The 20,398-nt window shown below is 46.2% G+C and overlaps 1 protein-coding gene across 1 annotated transcript in view; it reads left to right on the forward strand.

The window, feature by feature from the left end:
* The window catches only part of LOC115478860 (leucine-rich repeat and guanylate kinase domain-containing protein-like), a 53,638-nt gene that overhangs the window by 1,008 nt on the left and 32,232 nt on the right, over positions 1-20,398 (forward strand). The window contains exons 2-4 of the mRNA XM_030216489.1: positions 10,732-10,913; positions 16,439-16,471; positions 18,789-18,899. Coding sequence (XP_030072349.1) covers positions 10,744-10,913; positions 16,439-16,471; positions 18,789-18,899 — 314 coding nt within the window. The 5' untranslated portion in view covers positions 10,732-10,743. The remainder of the gene's footprint in view (positions 1-10,731; positions 10,914-16,438; positions 16,472-18,788; positions 18,900-20,398) is intronic.

Consider the following 20,398-nt stretch of genomic DNA (forward strand, 5'->3'; position numbering starts at 1 on the left):
TACCATAGAGGAGAGGGGGGAAGAGAGCAGTGTGGCACTGCAGCTGGGTGGGCGTGAGCCAAGAATGGGTGGGCCTGTGCCCACCCAGGCCCACCTGTACCTACACAACTGGTTGCCTCTTAACATCTTTCTTTCCTCAGTGGCTTTACCTGTGCCTGGATTGCTCTCTTGCCTGCTGCCTGCCTATTGACTTACTCTCTAGCCTGCTGCCTGCCTACTGACTTTGCCTGTACCTGGATTACTCTCGTGACCGGCTGCCTGCCTATTGACTTTACCTGTGCCTGGATTACTCTCTTGCCTGCTGCCTGCCTGGCTGATACGTTCACCACCCCGCTTCCAGCTCCGTCTCGTAAGTCCTGCAGGCCGCCATACCTAGGGGCTCAACTTCTGGGGAACAGCGGTCAGCGCAGGTGAAACCTGGGGTTGTCCGGCCGCCGAGCAGAACCTGGTCCGAGTACCGGGTTCAGCAGTGCTCTATTTGGTACAAGAACTCACAAGTCTGACATAATTCCTTGGACTGCCCATGCCCTTCCCACAGCCACTCCCCCTCTTGAGTTGGGCAATATGGGATTTGCATGCCCTGTGCAGGGCTGCTGAGAGGGGGGCCATGGGGGAAGATTCCCTGGGCCCAGTATCCAAGGTGGGGGGGCACTGCTGTGGTCTGTCTCTCACCTGCTCCAGTGTGTTGGGACCCAGATGATTGCACTAACACGATAACCCAGTCCCGATACACAGGAGCAGGAGACAGGGCGGCCGAGAGACTGGGCCGGGCCGGGGCCCCCCTTGGAGGCCCGGGCCCAGGGAATTTTGTCCCCCCTGCCCCCCCCCTTGGCGGCCCTGGCAGGAGAGTGGTAGACCGAGGGAGGAGCAGACACAGGAAGGTAGGAGAGCAGGGGTGGTGGTGGCCCGAGTAGGGGGGGCAGCAGCCCAAGTAGGCAGTGGCGTACCAAGGGGGAGCGGTGGGGGCAGTCCGCCCCGGGTGCACGCCGCTGGGGGGGTGCCGCGCGCCTGTTGGCTCCGAGTCCGCTTGTTCCCTCCCTGCTGCACCCTCTGTACAGAACAGGTTTCTTCCTGTTCCGGGGCAGAGGGAGCAGCAGGGAACGAGCGGACTCGGAGCCAACAGGCGTGCGGCACCCCCCCTCCCCCACCAGGTAAAAATGCACCCGGGGGGGATGTAATTTCATCGGGAGGGGGTGCGTTGCACCCGGGGGGGGGCGCATCGGCGATCCGCCCTGGGTGTCAGCCAGCCTAGGAATGCCACTGCGAGTAGGGGGTGGCAGCGGCCCTGGCCCCGTGTTATAGAATAGTTCATAGTATGTGCAGATCTCAATTGATGCTAATTAGCAGCAATAATTGTTAGCCAATTGAGTTGCGCTCACAACTCAGGATTACACCCAATTTTGGGAATGCAGCTTTTGGCGACCTTTATAGAATTCAGGGGCTAGTGTCTGGAGCTGACTACAAGGCCAGACATAGGAAAACATTGCTAAGAGTTGACTTCCTGCATTTATCTGCTGGCAAAAGCACATTTTTGTAACAGACTTGGATGGGCTAAACACAACAAACTTTGCCTAAACCCAAGTAAAACCGAGCTTCTCTGGGTCCTTAACACAAGTGGATACATACCTGACATCAAAATCCCTTTTGGGAAGTACAAACTCCCCCTCACATCACAACTCAGGAACCTTGGAATACAGTTAGATTCAACACTTACTCTGATTCCCCAAATCCAAGCAACCTTCAAGAGCTGCTTCTACTATTTGCGACAACTACGCTGCCTCTCTCCTTACATCGAGAAGGTAAATCTTATCCCAGTTGTGCGTGCCATGATAACATCAAGACTGGATTATTGCAATGCACTATACCAGGGGTAGGCAACTCTGGTCCTCGAGAGCCGCAGGCAGGTCAGGGTTTCAGGATATCCACAATGAATATGCAGGAGATAGATTTGCAAGCACTGCTTCCATGGTATGCAAATCTATCTCATGCATATTCATTGTGGATATCCTGAAAACCTGACCTGCCTGCGGCTCTCGAGGACCGGAGTTGCCTACCCCTGCACTATACAATGGTCTGACTACAAAGGGCCTGCACCAGCTCTGATTGATTCAGAATGCTGCAGCAAGACTAATAGAAGGTTGCAGGCAATGTGACCAATATTTAACCCTTTCTCTGACCTCATGTGCAACTTTCTTTAAATTAGTTACCTTATTTTCTAACTCCTCTTACTCTCTTACTTATCTGTAGGTTCCATCTTTGCTTATACCCTACACTGTTAATTAAAAATGTTCTATTACGTATTGTGTTGACATTGTAAGTAGTATGCTATGCCATACTGTGTATTGTTATTTGAATATTTTTACTGTTAAAAGAACTGTAACTTTGTGGGAAACACCCCTGCCTTTGCTGTCCTGTGTTACATAGGCCCTCTATAGGAGAGGCTCTGCCCTACTGTGCCCGAATCTTTTACAAACGTGTACAAACAAGCCAAATGAATTGCACTCGTTGAGTTGAGCTGGTAGCACATCTTTGATGTTATTGTAACGTTTTATGGCATATGTCTGTATGTTTTATTTTAAGCATTGTACATAAAACTGGGATTGGTGTATACAAGATTCTCACGTTAAATATGTAATAAAGTTTTAGTACTGTAAATATGTGAATGAATGAGTAACCAGAAGGAAAGACGATAAAAATGACACGGTATTGGTTTGCTGGCTGACGACAATGCAGTCAGAGATGCCAAGGGTGGCCTGTCCCATAGAGTGAGGTCTACCACCCCAATGAGTGAGACTGAGGCCAAAGAGTGAGAATATTCTAGCAGTGTTCCACAGGTATTAATCCACGTGCCTCCCCTCCCCCCTTGCAACTCCTTCTCTATGACCTCAATAAATTCTTCCCCTTCCAGTAAATCTGCCTCATTTGGCCTCAGTCACCACCCATCTTTCCCACCACAACTCCCACCCTGGCCTCACTCAGCCCCTCATACCCATCAAGCAAACCTGTCCCCTCTTCCTCAATCACTCCCTGAACCAACCCACATCTCATTCCCACTTTGCTCCTTCTGTGTCTTACTAGGCATGTTCATGACAGTTGGGATCTGGGGAACTTGCTCAGCAGCTGTGAGGACAGATCGTTGCTCTTTCAGTGATATAACAGATGTTGTCTGTGTATCGCAGGTAGAGTTTAAGATCTGCCTTTGCTGCGATTATATTTGGATATCTTTTTAGATGCTCTATGCATGTTAATAATACAAGAGAATTCGCACTGCACGAGTCGACTTTTATCAAAGATGTTCACTGAAATTACTACTACTACTGCTTAACATTTCTAAAGCGCTGCTAGGGTTACGCAGCGCTGTACAATTTAACTTGGAAGGACAGTCCCTGCTCAAGGAGCTTACAATCTAAAAGACAGGTGTACAATCCAAAGACAATCTAAACAATCTAAAGACAAGTGTAGAGTCAATCTGATAGGGCATACTATATTTCTCGAAAGGTTAAGTGCCGAAAGCAGCATTAAAGAGGTGAGTTTTAAGCAGAGATTTGAAGATGGGTAGGGAGGGGGCTTGGCGTAGGGGTTGAGGAAGATTGTTCCAGGCATAGGGTGAGGCAAGGCAGAATGAGAAATTGTTAATTAGCAAACACTGCGTTTTTAATGTTTATGCGGACCGCCATTTTTGTACCAGAGTGATTTGGAGACGGAGAGAAGTCAAAGGCTTGGACATGCTGTAATTAAAGAAAGATTCCCCTGAAGCAGCTATAATTTAGCGAAACAGGGCTTCCCTGTCGGGATTTCATGGAAGTTAAGAGTACATTGTATACAAGGCTGGGTTGATATAATGATTTTTGAAGAATTCGTCAATGGAGATAAGTACTCTTTCCAAGCTTTTGGAAATGTGAAAATTGGGTCTCCTCTACAAGTGTTTGTTGGGGTACATGGCAGAGTTAGTGTGATATTTGCTATAGTGGAGTTTTTTTTGAAGACACATGAGCGATAAACGGTTCCCTCATTATACAAAAGGCGTGTCCTTTAAGAACGAGGAGTTTCCGAATGATCTGAGGTCTTTTTTTCTCCACTTTTTTCATCTTTGCCTGCCATTGTTGCCCTCAAACACATTGTACACGAGGTAGGATTGTGGGATTGTTGTTGATATTATATTCTACCTTTTCCACATATTTATAGGATACACACCTTCCCAATTGGTAGAGGGACTAGGCAGGGATACCCCTTGTCACCCCTTTTGTTCGCATTGTATATAGAGCCTTTAGCAGAACTGATACGTCACCATCCAGATATTCGGGGTATTAGGGTTGGGGGAGGGAACATCGCATCGCTCTTTTTGCGGACGATGTGTTGCTCTACATTGCAGACCCCAAACAGACATTACCTACGGTGTTGAAGACTCTTCAGGAATTTGAGAGATATGCCGGCTTACGGGTCAAATAAAAGTGAACTGTTGGGGGTTTCTTTAACCCACATGGGGGAAAGTAGATTGAGAGTAGCGTTTGCTTTCAAATGGGCTTCGAATAGCATTCATTACTTGGGAATCCAGATTCCCAGGGATGTGGGTAGAGTTTATAGTCTAAACTATGGTAGGATAGTAGATCAAATTCGGGTGGAGTTATCTCGATGGAAGGGATTGTGGCTTTCCTGGTGGGGGCGAATAGCAGTAGTGAAGATGAATGTGTTGCCTAGATTGTTATTTTTATTTCAATCACTGCCGGTGGCGGTTCTGAGATGGATATTTAAACAATTGCAGTTTATTTGGGGAGGCAGACACCCCCGCTTGGCAGGATGGGTTCTGTGGGGGGCTCCTGAACGGGGGTGGGAGAGTGGTGCCTAATATTAAATGGTACTATTTTGCTGCTCAAATTCGGATGATTATGGATTGTGGGGGGGGGGGGGAAGCCTGCTAGAAGGCGGAGTAATCATATTACCCTCACCGTCCACTGAGTTCTTACTTATGGACTACTGAAGGAGTGGGATTAGTACTGGCTGGGATACAGAACCCATTTGTAAGGCGTCTGATGGGGTTGTGGAGATGGGGGCAGATCGACCGGATGTCCTCACTAGCATCATTGCGGTGGGAGCCAAAATTTGGGGCTGGGAGGGAGAATGCGCGGTGGGGACAAATAGGTATATTGAGTTTTCGGGATGTTATGCAGGGGGGAAGGGTGAAGAGCTTTGAAATGTTGAGCTCCATGTATGGTCTCCCTGAGGGAGACACTTTTTCATACTTACAAATTCAGCACTTTGTAGGAACACTGGGTTGGAAGCGGGAGGACCCTCAATAGATGGAAAGCCTGGAAAACTTATGGATTTTGTTGAGGAGGGTCCCTAGACCCATTTCTGTGATATATAAATATATTATGGGATGGGATCCTAAGCCATTTAGCTTCCAGGGGGCGTGGGAAACAGATTTAAACCATACGTTTACTGACCAAGACTGGGAAACAATTTGTGGAGAGGTTCAACAAGCTTCTGTGTGCGTATTGGTGCAAGAAAATGCCTATAACTACTACTACTACTACTATTTAGCATTTCTATAGCGCTACAAGGCATACGCAGTGCTGCACAAACATAGAAGAAAGACAGTCCCTGCTCAAAGAGCTTACAATCTAATAGACAAAAAAATAAATAAAGTAAGCAAATCAAATCAATTAATGTGAACGGGAAGGAAGAGAGGAGGGTAGGTGGAGGTGAGTGGTTACAAGTGGTTACGAGTCAAAAGCAATGTTAAAGAGGTGGGCTTTCAGTCTAGATTTAAAGGTGGCCAAGGATGGTTCAAGACGTAGGGGCTCAGGAAGTTTATTCCAGGCGTAGGGTGCAGCGAGACAGAAGGCGCGAAGTCTTGAGTTGGCAGTAGTGGAGAAGGGAACAGATAAGAAGGATTTATCCATGGAGCGAAGTGCACGGGAAGGGGTGTAGTGAAGGACGAGTGTGGAGAGATACTGGGGAGCAGCAGAGTGAGTACATTTATAGGTTAGTAGAAGAAGTTTGAACAGGATGCGAAAACGGATAGGGAGCCAGTGAAGCGACTTGAGGAGAGGGGTAGTATGAGTAAAGCGACCCTGGCGGAAGACGAGACGGGCAGCAGAGTTTTGAATCGACTGGAGAGGGGAGAGGTGACTAAGTGGGAGGCCAGCAAGAAGCAGATTGCAGTAGTCTAAACGAGAGGTGACAAGGGTGTGGATGAGGATTTTGGTAGAGTGCTCGGAAAGAAAGGGGCGGATTTTACGGATGTTGTAAAGAAAGAAACGACAGGTCTTGGCAATCTGCTGGATATGAGCAGAGAAGGAGAGAGAAGAGTCAAAGATGACCCCAAGGTTTCGAGCTGAGGAGACAGGGAGAATGAGAGAGCCATCAACAGAAATAGAAAACGGGGGGAGCGGGGAGGTGGGCTTGGGGGGGAAAATGAGAAGCTCGGTTTTGGTCATATTTAATTTCAGGTGGCGTTGAGACATCCAGACAGCAATGTCAGACAAGCACGCTGAAACTTTGGTTTGGATGCAAGGTGAGATATCAGGGGTAGAAAGGTAGATTTGGGAGTCATCAGCATAGAGATGGTAGGAAAAGCCATGGGATGAGATTAATGAACCAAGGGAAGAAGTGTAGATAGAAAAGAGGAGGGGACCAAGAACAGAACCCTGAGGTACGCCGACAGGCAGAGGGATAGAAGTAGAAGAGGATCCACCTGAGTGAACACTGAAGGTGCGGAGGGAGAGGTAGGAAGAGAACCAGGAAAGGACAGAGCCCTGGAATCCAAGTGAGGACAGGGTATCGAGAAGTATGCTGTGATCGACAGTGTCAAAAGCAGCGGAAAGATCAAGAAGAATGAGGATGGAATATTGACCTCTAGATTTAGCCAGTAATAGGTCATTGGAGACTTTAGTAAGCGCAGTTTCGGTTGAGTGGAGAGGGCGAAAACCAGATTGTAGTGGGTCAAGAATAGCATGTGAGGAGAGAAAATCAAGGCAGCGGCGGTGAACAGCACGCTCAAGTAATTTGGAGAGAAAAGGAAGGAGGGAGATGGGTCGGTAATTAGAGGGACAAGTAGGGTCGAGTGAAGGCTTCTTAAGGAGAGGTGTGACCACAGCATGTTTAAAGGCAGCAGGGACAGTCGCAGTGGAAAGTGAGAGGTTGAGAATATGACAGATAAAAGGAATAAGAGCAGGAGAGATGGCATTAAGAAGGTGGGTGGGAATGGGATCAGAGGAACAGGTGGTACATTTTGAGGAAGAAAGGAGAAGTGTAGTTTCCTCAATAGTAACTTCAGGAAGGTCCTTACGTGATGGTATTACACACCTGAGCGACTGAAGCGGATGTATCCTGGTGCATCTGACGCATGTTGGAGGTGTAGATCTCAAATGGGTACATTCCTACATATTTGGTGGACCTGCCCCCGGATCAGGGGCGTAGACAGACTTTAATGGTAGGGGGGTCCAGAGCAGAGGTGAGGGGGCACATTTTAGCCCCCCCCCCCCCGGCGCTGCCGACCCCCCACTGCCCACCCACCAGCCAGCCCGCCATTGCCGACACCTCCAACAACTTTGACCCCCCCCCCCCACCGATGACCCTCTCGACCCCCCGCCTGCCGTGGCCTACCTTTGCTGGCGGGGGATCCCAACCCCCGCCAGCCGAAGTCTTCTTCCTTCGTTTGGTTTCTGACTGACATCCTGCATGTACAATGTGCAGGACGTCAGGCTCACAGAAACAGAACGAATCCTTGCGATCTGCAGGGCTTTGTTCTGTTTCTGTGAGTCTGACATCCTGCACATTGTACGTGCAGGACGTCAGAGTCAGAAACCAAACGAAGGAAGAAGACTTCGGCTGGCGGGGGTTGGAGTCCCCCGCCAGCAAAGGTAGCAAGCGGCGGGTTGGTGGCAGGAGGGGGGTTGAGAGGGTCGCCGGCAGGGGGGTCCAGGGCCAAATCTATGGGGGCCCAGGCCCCCGTGGCCCCATAGCAGCTACGCCCCTGCCCCGGATAGTTCCATTCTGGCAAGATGTTATGAAAGCATTAGTAATTATGTTGGAAAATCTTTAGTGTGTAGTCCCTCAGTATGCATTTTGGGTTTGCACAACAAGAGGGACTCTTGGGATAAGGGTAAACTGATGCGTTGGGGGCTAGCAGCGGCTAAGTGCCTTGTAGCACAGCATTGAAAGAATGTGGACCCCCCCCTGACACTGGGAGATTGGACATGCAAGTTGGGACAGTTGATACAAATGGAACGCCTTACGGCATACCGCATGGAAGGACATTTACGACAGAAAAGGGGGTGGGATCGATTTCAACAGTGTTTAGCGCGCATCTAATAAGGTGGGGATACAGAGGAGAGACATGAGCTCTGAAGGAATGGGAGGGGAGGGCGGGTAGGGGGGAGGGGGAGAGGGAGATTGTCCTAAAGAACCAAGGGGCATTCCCAAGATATAATGGAGCATGGTGTGGAGGGGGGGATGGGAGAGGGGATAATACATAATGATAGCACAAAGTTTATTTGGGTGGTATATGAAAATGCTAAAAGGAACAATGATAAGATTAATGCTGAGGAGCATGTACAGATGATATGTACTACATGGTATGATAACTCAGAAACCATTTGCCCCTACGTGGGCAGCAGTGGGAAAGTTGTTTACTTTGTGTATGTTGGAAGTTAAAAATATAATAAAAATTTAAAGTGAAAAAAAAAGAATTTATGACAGTTTGCCTGTTACTGATTTTGTTTATTAATGTTATTTTATTAGTATCTTTATCTGTTGAGAATTCATTATTATTAGACTATAATTTTCACTTTTTCTTATATAAAATACTTTAACTTTGTCCATAACATACTAGTAAGAGCATTTTGTTTATACTACTTACAATGTCAACGCAATACATAATAAAACATTTTTATACACAGTGTAGGGTATAAGCAAAGACGGAACATATAGATAGGTAAGTGAGTAAGAGGAGTTAGAACGTAAGGTGACTAATTTAAAGAGAGGTGCACATGAGGTCAGAGAGATGTTTAAATATTATCTCAGCTACGGTAGGAATGGATAAACCTATGACCTGACTCAGGGCTGCGTTTCGACCGAACGACTGTCTGCTTCAGGGGTCAGACACTAGGTTTAAAAAATATAGTGTAAAACTCAGATACACGAATAACATCCAAATGGCCAGAAGGACTTAGCATTGGCTATCAGTGCTGGAGCAGATTAGGTATAAGTTTCTGATTCTAGTTCATCAGAGTAAATATCATGAATCATCCCCATATTTGACAAATTGTTGTCATTGGTATAGACCAAAGCAATCACTTCATTCTGAGGATTCAAGTCAGGAGCGTAGGCAGACAACAGATTTTGGGTGGGCCTAAGCAAGAATTGGGTGGGCACCAAGTGTTCTCCCCCCTCCCCCCCCAAAAAAATTTTTCTCAGCTGGTGGGAAAACGCTCCTTTCCACCTTGGCAGTAGGCATGCACTGAAAACTGAGCATGCGCAGGTGCCGGTGTTGTGGACAGTAGCGTTTTCGTTACCATCAGGGGGAAATCTTCAGTTGGCGGAGCTTGGGATTCCCACCAGTTACCACTAAACATGTGCTACTGTTGGGTGGGCCTGAGCCATAAATGGCCCACCCAAGCCCACCTGTGGCTACGCCACTGATTCAAGTATGTTAGAGGTGCCTGATTTCCAGCTATTTTGACTCGAGTGCACAAGGAGGAGGATTTGTTCCGTTGCAGGACCTGTCGTTTAGAATAAGCTACTTATTTTATTATTTATTTATTGCATTTGTATCCCACATTTTCCCACCTATTTGCAGGCTCAATGTGGCTTACATGGTTATATAACATTGTCATTCCAGGATCTTAGATACAGTAGTATTGTGCATAGTTTAGGTAGGGGAAGGAAGGGAGAGATTAGGGTAGTTATAGAGGGTGGATTTTCATAACTGATTGGGTTGGTGAGGGATATTGGTAAGGTTATCTGTCATCGGTTCTCATTGTAGGCTTTGTTAAAGAAGTGTGTCTTCAGAGGTTTGCGAAAGATAGTTATTTCGTTGATTGTCTTCAGGTCTGTAGGTAGCGCATTCCATAGCTGCGTGCTCATGTAGGAGAAGGTAGCGGCATGCATCAGTTTGTATTTTAGGCCTTTACAGCTGGGGAAGTGCAGGTTGAGGAAGCTGCGGGATGACCTTGTAGCGTTTCTGGGAGGTAGGTCTACGAGATCTAGCATGTAGATTAGGGCGTCTGCGTGAATGATTTTGTGTACAATCGTGCAGATTTTGAACGCAATTCGTTCCTTAATTGGGAGCCAGTGAAGTTTCTCTCTTAAGGGTTTTGCGCTTTCGTATTTAGTTTTTCCAAATATGAGTCTGGCAGCAGTATTCTGAGTCGTTTGGAGTTTTTTGATATTCTGTTCTTTACAGCCAGCGTATAGCGCGTTGCAGTAGTCCAGATGACTTATTACCATTGATTGTACCAGGGTTCTATTACTAAGATTCAGTTTGCTATCTCAAAGTTTACCTCATCGATTTTGTTCATGCTTAATTTTGTTCATTTTACTATTGTTTATACTGTTAACAGAATTGTAAGTTTTATGTCAAGCTGTGCCTGGTGTGTATCACTTGGGTGAATCTGTTCATAAAGCCGGTTATGAAACCCCAATAAATAAATAAAAAATAAATGCTGGAGAATGGGTAAAACACTAAAATGCTTACAATAACTTTGCTCTTTTTTTCCTATCTGAGAGCCTTTCCAAGCAATGGAGAGAGGGATTGAACGCCAGTTCATTGAGGATCGAGCTTTCGTAATAGAAGTGCTCCCTCTCATCTGGGGTGTTAAGAGACCAGGACCTCATTACTGTCTGAACATGAAAATGTCCCAGCTGAAGAGCCTTGTATTTGGGTTTGAATTTGGAGCCACAGATCCCAGGTAATTTTTTAAAAGTAAATCAGTCATCGTAATATAAGTGGGGAATGCATGCAGAGCGTGGCTCATGGAATTCTTTCCAATCATGTTTGTCTCTTATGCTTATCTCTTTTGCATATGTGTATGTCCATGTTTCTGTGTACGTGTATCTTTGAGGGTTGGTATGTTTGTGCCTGTTCATATATAAGCACACTAGTAAAAAAGGCCCGTTTCTGGAATGAATGAAACGGGCGCTAGCAAGGTTTTCCTGGGAGTGTGTATGTTTGAGAGAGAGAGAGCCAGAGTGAATGTGCGGGTGTGTGACAGAGTGAGACTGCCTGTGTGACAGTGTGTGTGTGAGAATGAGAGTGTGTGACAGGGCCCCCTCCCCTGTTCCTAATGCCCCTCACCCCGTTCCCTCCCCTCCTTTTCCTCCTCCTTCCCACACTTTGGGTTCCTTAAGGCTTTCAAAAGTCTATGTACCCCCGTGGCCCTAACGCCCAGTATCCGGATACCCCACCGCTTTCCTCCTCACCCCTCCCCCAAGATGTAATACTTTCACGTCCTTAATTTTTTAAAAAAAGTGTCCTATCTACCCTGTGCACAAATGCCCGGCATTCAGATTGTGTTCCTCTCGTAAATTTTAATTTCTTTCATTCATTCAGAACTTCCCCCCCCCCCCCCCCCCCCCCCGAACACTTTTGGTTCCTTCAGTCTTTTAAAACTCTCCTATGTACCCTGTGTGCTAATGGCCAGCATTGAGATTGTTTTCCTTTCCCAAATGTTCATGTCTTTCAGTTGTTCAGCACTCCCCCCTCCCCCCATTTAACACTTTCTGTTCCTTCAGTCTTTTAAAACTCTCCTATCAACCCTGTGTCCTAATGGCCAGCACAGCACTCAGATTGTTTTGCTTTGCCAAATTGTCTGTCACTGATGTCACTGAGGTCAGTGCATGCCTGCCTAGCAGACCACTTCCGGCAGGCACGGTCCCAAGCACATCCTGTTGGAGGTGAGAATTATTATATAGGATGTGTTTTTGTGTCTGTGCATACATATGTTTGTATGAATGTGTGTCCGTGCATGAGTAGCTGTTATGCCCTGAGGCTCAGAATCAAACGCGGGCAATAGAGGCCATTAGTGCCAGACTAGCGCCTGTGTTTGCCGGCGCATAATGTTCAACGGCCCCTGCTGCGGGAAATACTGAGCTCGCCCCAGATCTGCACGAATAGGCTGCAAATGCAGTCAAAAAGTTTTACATTAGGTATTTTTCTATTCCCATCACATGTGCTTTTACACCTGGGGTAATTTTGTAAATGTCATTAACCCCCCCCCCCCCCCCCCCAATTCTATAATTGTGCAAACTTGCACAAGCAGGTTTTAAAATAGTGCCAATTACATGTGCAACTTAATTGATAAATTAAGCACCAATTGGCACTAACTATCAATAATTGACTATAATTAGAGTTAATTAGCACTAATTTACAGTTATTCTGTAACCTTAGTAATTCTGTAACCTTAGCGTGTAAATCCGCTAGCATGTAACTGCTATGGGGTGTAGATATGGGTGGGGCATGAGCCTGTCAGGGGGGGTACCCAGTACTTCCATGCTAAGAGGTCAATATTCAGCTAGCGGCGGTCCGCGATTTTTTGGCCACCAATGGCAGTATCCATGGATAATTCACTTTCGGGTCACTTCCGGGGCACCGGCATTAAATATGTGGTTATACATAGCAGGATAACACTTATCTGGTTAAGTGCGATATGCAGTTTAACTTATCTGGTTAAGTGTTGCATAAAGATAGTGTTTTATTCAGTCCTATTTATCTGGTTTAACCTATTTGGTTAAGCACTAAGTATCAGCACGTAACCAGATAAGCGCTGATTCTGCCCCTGGACCACCCACAAACTAGCCGGTTTTGGCTTAGGCGGTACTTTAATATATTCAGAGGCACTATCCGGCTAATTGCCGCTGCATGAATCTGTTTTGTCCCTGACAAACGATTTCAATGGCCAGGAGCCTCTCTTGGCCGTTTAAATAGCTTTGAATGTCGACCCCTAAGATTATCAACTACTCCTTTCATATAAGGAAAGGCTAAAGAAGTTAGGGCTCTGCAGCTTGAAAAAGAGACAGCCGAGGGGAGATATGATTGAGGTCTACAAAATCCTGAGTGGTGTAGAAGTGAATAGATTTTTTTACTCGTTCCAAAAAGTACAAAGACACTCAAGGAAGTTACATGGAAATACTTTTAAAACAAATAGGAGGGGATGTTTTTTATACTCAATGAATAGTTAAGCTCTGGAACTCTTTGCCGGCGGATATGGTAACAGTGGTTAGCATATCTGTGTTTAAAAAAGGTTTAGACAAGGAGTGGAGGAGTAGCCTAGTGGTTAGTGCAGCAGACTTTGATCCTTGGGAACTGGGTTTGATTCCCACAGCAGCTCCTTGTGACTCTGGGCAAGTCACTTAACCCTCCATTGCCCCTGGTACAAAATAAGTACCTGTATATACGTAAACCGCTTTGAAAGTAGTTGCAAAAACCTCAGAAAGGCAGTGTATCAAGTCCCATTTCCCTTTCCCCCTTTCCCTTATGACATCACAATATCAGAAGTGAGCCAAGTATCGGGCAATCAAGCCATTGTGACATCACTGATGAGGTTGGCTCTTATTGGTGGAATGAATGGAGGAGTAGCCTAGTGGTTAGTGCAGTGGACTTGGATCCTGGGGAACTGAGTTCAATTCCCACTGCAGCTCCTTGGGACTCTGGGCAAGTCACTTAACCCTCCATTGCTCCTGGTATAAAATAATACCTGAATATAAGTAAACCGCTTTGAATGTAGTTGCAAAAACCTCAGAAAGGCGGTATATCAAGTCCAATTTCCCTTTCCCCTTTCCCTTATGACATCACAGTATCAGAAGTGAGCCAAGTATTGGGCAATCAAGCCATTGTGACATCACTGATGAGGTTGGCTCTTATTGGTGGAATGAGTGGAGGAGTAGCCTAGTTGTTAGTGCAGTGGACTCTGATTCTGGGGAACTGGGTTCGATTCCCACTGCAGCTCCTTGTGACTCTGGGCAAGTCACTTAACCCTCCATTGCCCCAGGTACAAAATAAGTACCTGAATATATGTAAACCGCTTTGAATGTAGTTGCAAAAACCTCAGAAAGGTGGTATATCAAGTCCCATTTCCCTTTTCCCCTTTCCCTTATGACATCACAATAACAGAAGTGAGCTCGGGCAATCAAGCCATTGTGACATCACTGATGAGGTTGGCTCTTATTGGTGGAATGAGTGGAGGAGTAGCCTAGTGGTTAGTGCAGTGGACTTTGATCCTTGGGAACTGAGTTTGATTCCCACTGCAGCTCCTTGTGACTCTGGGCAAGTCACTTAACCCTCCATTGCCCCTGGTACAAAATAAGTACCTGAATAAATGTAAACCGCTTTGAATGTAGTTGCAAAAACCACAGAAAGGCGGTATATCAAGTCCCATTTCCCTTTCCTCTTTCCTGGGGGAAAAGTCCATAGTCTGCTATTGAGACAGACATGGGGAAGCCACTGCTTGTCCTTGGGATCGGTAGCATGGAATGTTGCAACTAATTGGGCTTCTGCCAGGTACTTGTGACCTGGATTGGCCACTGTTGGAAACAGGATATTGTTCTAGATGGATCCTTGGTCTGACTCATTATGTCTATTCCTATGTTCTTATGTTAGTAATGCATACGACTGGCATCATTTAGGCACAAGCTTTGACACCAGCCTTTGATCTGCCATAAATGGTCATTTCTAAAGTTAAGTTTATCAATGTGGAATTAGCTAATATTCTATAATGACAATAATGCATTTACTTGCCATTATGCTTAGTGTTCATATTCTAGGCCGACTGAATTTCAGTTTTGGCACCGCAACCAGACGGAAATCTGGATTCAGCCACGTTTATAGGCTTTGACTAAAAATGCTGGTGTATTTCCGGATGAAACCGAAACTCTTCCCCTGACAAAAAGTACAACTTTTTTCTGCATCCCTCCGACCAAAAGCCTCAGTTCAGTGTTGCCAATTGGGCGGTTTTCCGCGACTTGCGGTTTTTTGGGCTGTTTTTGGGCTTCAGGGCGGTTTTTTCGGCCGCGGGGGGGCGGGGTTAGTGACGTTTTTTGGGCGGGGTTAGTGACGTTTGGGCGGGGTTAGTGACGTGGGAGGCGGGGCCGATGACGTGGAGGCGGGGCCGATGACGGGGAGGCGGGGCCGGTGACGTGGGAGGCGGGGCCGATGACGTGGAGGCGGGGCCGGTGACGGCGGGGGCGTGGCCGGTGACGTGGGAGGCGGGGCCGGTGACGGCGGGGGCGGGGTTGATGACGGCGGGGGCGGGGGTGATGACGCGGGGGTGGGGGTGTTAGGGGCGGGGTTTGTGTTTGGGCGGGTTTTGGGCTGTTTTTTGGGCTGGATTGGGCTGGCAAAAAATTTTCCACCTGGCAACCCTGCCTCAGTTGCTCCTGACTATGCCGGCTCCAATCTCAAAATGGCAGCTGTGACCTCCCACAGCAGTCTCACAAGGCTACCACAGGAAGTCCCCCCCGGGCCGTCCGCCTCTTTCTTCTGCCCGACCAGTAACGGCTCTTCTGCAGCGCGCCATCAGCTGACATGCTTCTCGGCCGTTCGTAACACGGCCTCCTGCACTGCTCTTTCTTCGCTTGATAGGAGAAGTTGGACAACGGCTCCCTGCCACGACGGGATTATCTATATCGTGTGGCCTTCTCGGCCCAGCTGCTGGCCTGGGGTGGTCGTTGTCGGCGATGCTGGCTGCTGGTCTCCTCCTTTGTGGCTGCTTCGTGCCTGGAGAGTGCTGCTTGCTGACGGGGCCCTGACTCCTCTTGGTCGCAAGTTCCGATTTCTTGTGATTCGGCGAGTCAAGATCTGATTCAGCTCTGGACTTTTTCCTCCTTCCCTTCTCTTCTTTCTGCTTCCTTTCCCCTAACTGCAGTCTATCTGCTTAAGTATTGCATTTCTCTTCCCTTCCCTTATGCCCTCTTCTGTCATTGTAATTGTTTTTCTTTAGTTCATTGTAAGCCGCTTTGGGGCTGCTTTACGTGGTAAAAGGCGGGGTATAAATGTTCTAAACTAAATAATAAATAAATAAGTCGTAGCAGTCATTTTCACTGTGTAGCGTCTAAATTAGGCCCAGGGAGGGCCTACAGGTGGTGTGTGAGCAGCAGCCTTCAGTTGGGGGGGGATGGTGAAAGTGGATTTTTGTGGGGGGCCAGGGACAGGATGCCACGCAGCCCACCTTTGCTCCAGTTTTGGTTTTGGCTGAAACTGTGTGAGAAATTTTGGCTGCAGATTTTGTTTTAGCCGAAATCGAAAACTCCACTTTCCTCTATCACACAGCCTCGGGGTACTTAAACGGAGGCCCCAGTTCTACAATTGCCCTCATTGTGTCAGGCCCTAAGTACGTGTTCACATCCAGGCAGAGCATCATTGGAAAGTTGGGCAGCTGCTGTAACAATCAGACAGGTTGTGTGTTTGATAATCAAGGCTGGTTTGTTTGTTTCCATACAGGCAAGACTTCCCCGTGACTGAGTTTCCTGAAAGGTAATATCAAAATTCACATTGCTTTGTATTGTTTATTGTTTACTCGTGACTTAATAGATCGCTAAGTCGTGGGGAAAAACCCAAAGCTAAGCAATTTACAAAGGAAACGAAAGGAAAGCCATTAAGAACAGGACAGAACACAAGCACACAAAGAAAACAGTTACAACCAAAATTATGCAAAAAACAAAAACAAAAACCCAAACAAAAAACGACACTGTTACTGAATGTCCACCAGACCTAACTCGTCATATTGAAAGTTAGAGCGAAAGGATGAGTCCTGAACTTTTTCTTAAACGTTGTGCAAATGTCAACATTCATATTATCAACAGCTTATCACCTTTCATCCAAACAGGATTCCAAATTGTTGCACAGCTCTGAGGTAGATAAAAACTGGTAGAATATGCCCGGTCTTGAGTATGCATGAAATTTTCCGAAAAGAGATAGAGAAAAAAGGCACGATGGTGTTAATTATTATAATCGGGGTCGGTATTCAAAAAGGGCTCAACTGGACAAGAGAGGCTCTTGCCTGATTAAGCAGCACTTCACTGGATAGTCCCACCAACAATCCCTGCTGACCACCAAAGCACTAAAGGGGTCTTTTACTAAAGCTCAGCTCAAGTTATCCGCAGCAGGTCCCGTTTTATTCCTATTGGCCCTACTGCAGATAACTTAAGCTAATCAAAGACCCCCTAACCCCCTTATTCTATAAAAGTCTTCAAAAATTGCATGCACAATTTAATTGATTAACGAGCCAATTAGTGCCAAGAACTGGCTTTTTAGCAAACAATTATTGTCACTGATTAGATTTAGTGACATTTACACGTGTAAATTTAAGCACAGGATCTGCACCTAAAATGTACACGTGATCTGAAAAATGGGGTGCAGAAATGGGAAGGTCATGGACGTAACGGGGGTGCTCTTAAAATTAATGCACATCGTTATAGAATAACAGGGATACACGCCTAATGCAGACGTGTACATTTGCACCACATTTCAGTTGGCACAAATTGGCCGCACCTAAAGTTAGGCACGACTCCCAGGCATAAGCACTATTCTATAAGCTAAGTGTGGCTTATAAAATAGCATTATTTTGGTACTGATTTTTTTGGCACCATATACAGGGCTGCCAAGAGGGGGGGGGGGGCAGGGGGAGAATTAATTCCCCTGGGCCTGGCCTCCAAGGGGGGGGGGGGCCTAGTGCCAGGGTCTGTCTCGCTCCAGCTCCTGATCACGACCTGACAGGAGCAGGAGAGAGAAAAATCTGGCACCGGGCTTCCCTTAGAGGCTGGGGAGGAGCAGACATAGGGCTTCGGGGCCTCTGGTTTGGCTTGCGGGGGTCCCCAAGGCCCGTTCTTCCTCCAGCGCTGTTCTCCGCCACATTGCCTGCCCTGCAGCTGCTTTTAGCCTCAATTGGGTAGATGAAGAAGTAGGTAGCTTCTGGTTTCAAGGCTTGTGTTTCTCGGGGATAGTTCAAACATGTCTAGCATGTACTCGGGTGCCATTCCAAGTAATATTTTGAAGATGAGGGTGTTCGCCTTAAAGAGTAGTCTTGCCTTGATTGGTAGCCAGTGTAGTGTCTTGAGCATTGGAGTTGCTCTTTCATATTTCGACTTGTTGAATATTAGTCTTGCTGCTGTGTTTTGGATGGTTTGCAACAATTTCAGTGTGTTTTCCTTGCACCTTACGTATGCTGCATTACAGTAGTCTAGTTGTGATTGTATTGTCGATTGTACCGTTAGTTTGAATGATTGTCTGGGAAAATAGTCTCCTATCCTTCTCAGTTTCCAAAGTGTTTTGAAGCATTTTGATGTTACTTCTGATATTTGACTATCCAGAGATAGAAGTTTATCAAGAATAAACTTGTAATTTGCATACTTCTGTTGGTATTAGCAATTCCCTGCATTTTCTTCCTTCCAGTTGATGTGCAGGGCGTTTTTACGTGCTTATTGTTTTGTTTATGTAGTGTAAGACCATTTTCCTTTGTTCTTTCTTACTGTTTCCCAGATGTAATCATTGAAAGGTATGATATGGTCATGCATTTTTCAGCCTGTGCAAACCCAGATGATTTTCTTACACAAAGTAACCGGGTACTTTGTCTTTGAATATCAATTTGGTAGGTGGAAAAAGCATGTGGGCAGGATGTTAAGCAATGATACACAGTGTGTAGCTCAGCTACATATCTATGGCATGATCACACCTCTGAAACACTTCTTTTTATGTGGTTAAAAGTTTGCATATACTTTGTGATGGCTAAAAGTCTACCTAGCCGGATATGATTGACTTAAACAGGTTAACTCCATCATTTTTTGTTCCATAGAATAGTTAAGTTGGACATTTCTCTGAATGAGTTGGAAGAATTACGAGCAGAGAGCCTGCTGCCTTTTGAGAATCTCAGTGAACTAGATGCATCTCTCAATGCTTTGAGCAAGTGAGTACAGCGTGGCTTGACTGATTGTATGGGAGATGGATGGGGGGGTGTAAGGGAAGGATTTTAGAGATTGCTTTTCAACTCTGTTTAAGTGACCGGCAGTGCATTTGCTCATTGAAATGATTGTTTAACTTTGATTGTGTGAAATGTGGAAGAAAATAAGACACAGCTGTAATTAATTTGGTATGTGAAGGGAGAGGTGGAGCCTGTTTCGAGTTCAGACTGGCCACTTGTACTGAGAAACATTTGACCACCTTCCCAAAGAATGGCTTGTTTACCAAAACAGAGAACTTCTCAAGCATTCTGTAATTTTCCTTAGCTCTGAACATGAGTTCTAAGCCTAATAAAAAAAAGGGGGGGCATCCTACAGTGAAGCCAGAAGCTCATCTATGGATGGACGCATTGCATAGAACCAGACTCCTGGTCATGAGACTCCGGCTTTGCTGAAAAAGGGGCTTCTCTCAGCTGATGTAAAAAGCCTGGATGATGTAAGGACCAGTGATGTATGTATAAGTATTGTTTATAGTATAGTATATTATTGCTTCTTTTCTTGGTCTAGAAAATCCTAGCATTGCTTGGATGTAGGGACCAGTGATGTAATGATTGTTTATAGGTATTGTTTCTTTTCAGTTATATAGCTTAATCATTGTGTATCTTAGAACCTCTAATAAAAAGTCTCATTTACCTAATATGAATCCAAAAGAATCCACAGTAATTACTGAGTAGTCTGTGTTAGTGCTGAGTCAGTAAGGCATATACATAAGTACATAAGTAATGCCACACTGGGAAAAGACCAAGGGTCCATCGAGCCCTGCATCCTGTCCACAACAGCGGCCAATCCAGGCCAAGGGCACCTGGCAAGCTTCCCAAACGTACAAACATTCTATACAATCAAGCCATTGTGACATCACTAATGAGGTTGGCTCTTATTGGTGGAATGAGCCACTATGACATCACAATAGGTTAAATCACTGCTCTATGTAATAAAAGTGAGCCAAGTAGAGGACATAAGTACATAAGTAATGCCACACTGGGAAAAGACCAAGGGTCCATCGAGCCCAGCATCCTGTCCACGACAGCGGCCAATCCAGGCCAAGGGCACCTGGCAAGCTTCCCAAATGTACAAACATTCTATACATGTTATTCCAGGTCAGAACAGGGGGGGGGGGGCATGGGAAGGAGCACATCTACAGCTGCTAGAATGCACTGGTGCCCTGATGCTCAGAAGCAAATTTGGACGCTAAAGGCCATTTGCGCCAGATTAACTTCCGCAGTAACCAGCGCACAATGCTCAGAAGCCCTTACTATGGAAAACAACGAGCTCAGCAACGATCAGCATAAACAGCATGTTAATATAGCCAAAAGGATTAAGGGGTCCTTTTATAAAAGGCGCGCTGAAAAATGGCTTGCAGTAGTGCAGGCACAGGTTTTGGGCACGCACCAATCCATTTTTCATTGCGCCTCTGAAAATGGGGGTTTTTTTTTTGCTAAAAATGGAC

Source organism: Microcaecilia unicolor, chromosome 10 (genome assembly GCF_901765095.1).
Source record: "Microcaecilia unicolor chromosome 10, aMicUni1.1, whole genome shotgun sequence".
Lineage (NCBI taxonomy): Eukaryota > Metazoa > Chordata > Amphibia > Gymnophiona > Siphonopidae > Microcaecilia > Microcaecilia unicolor.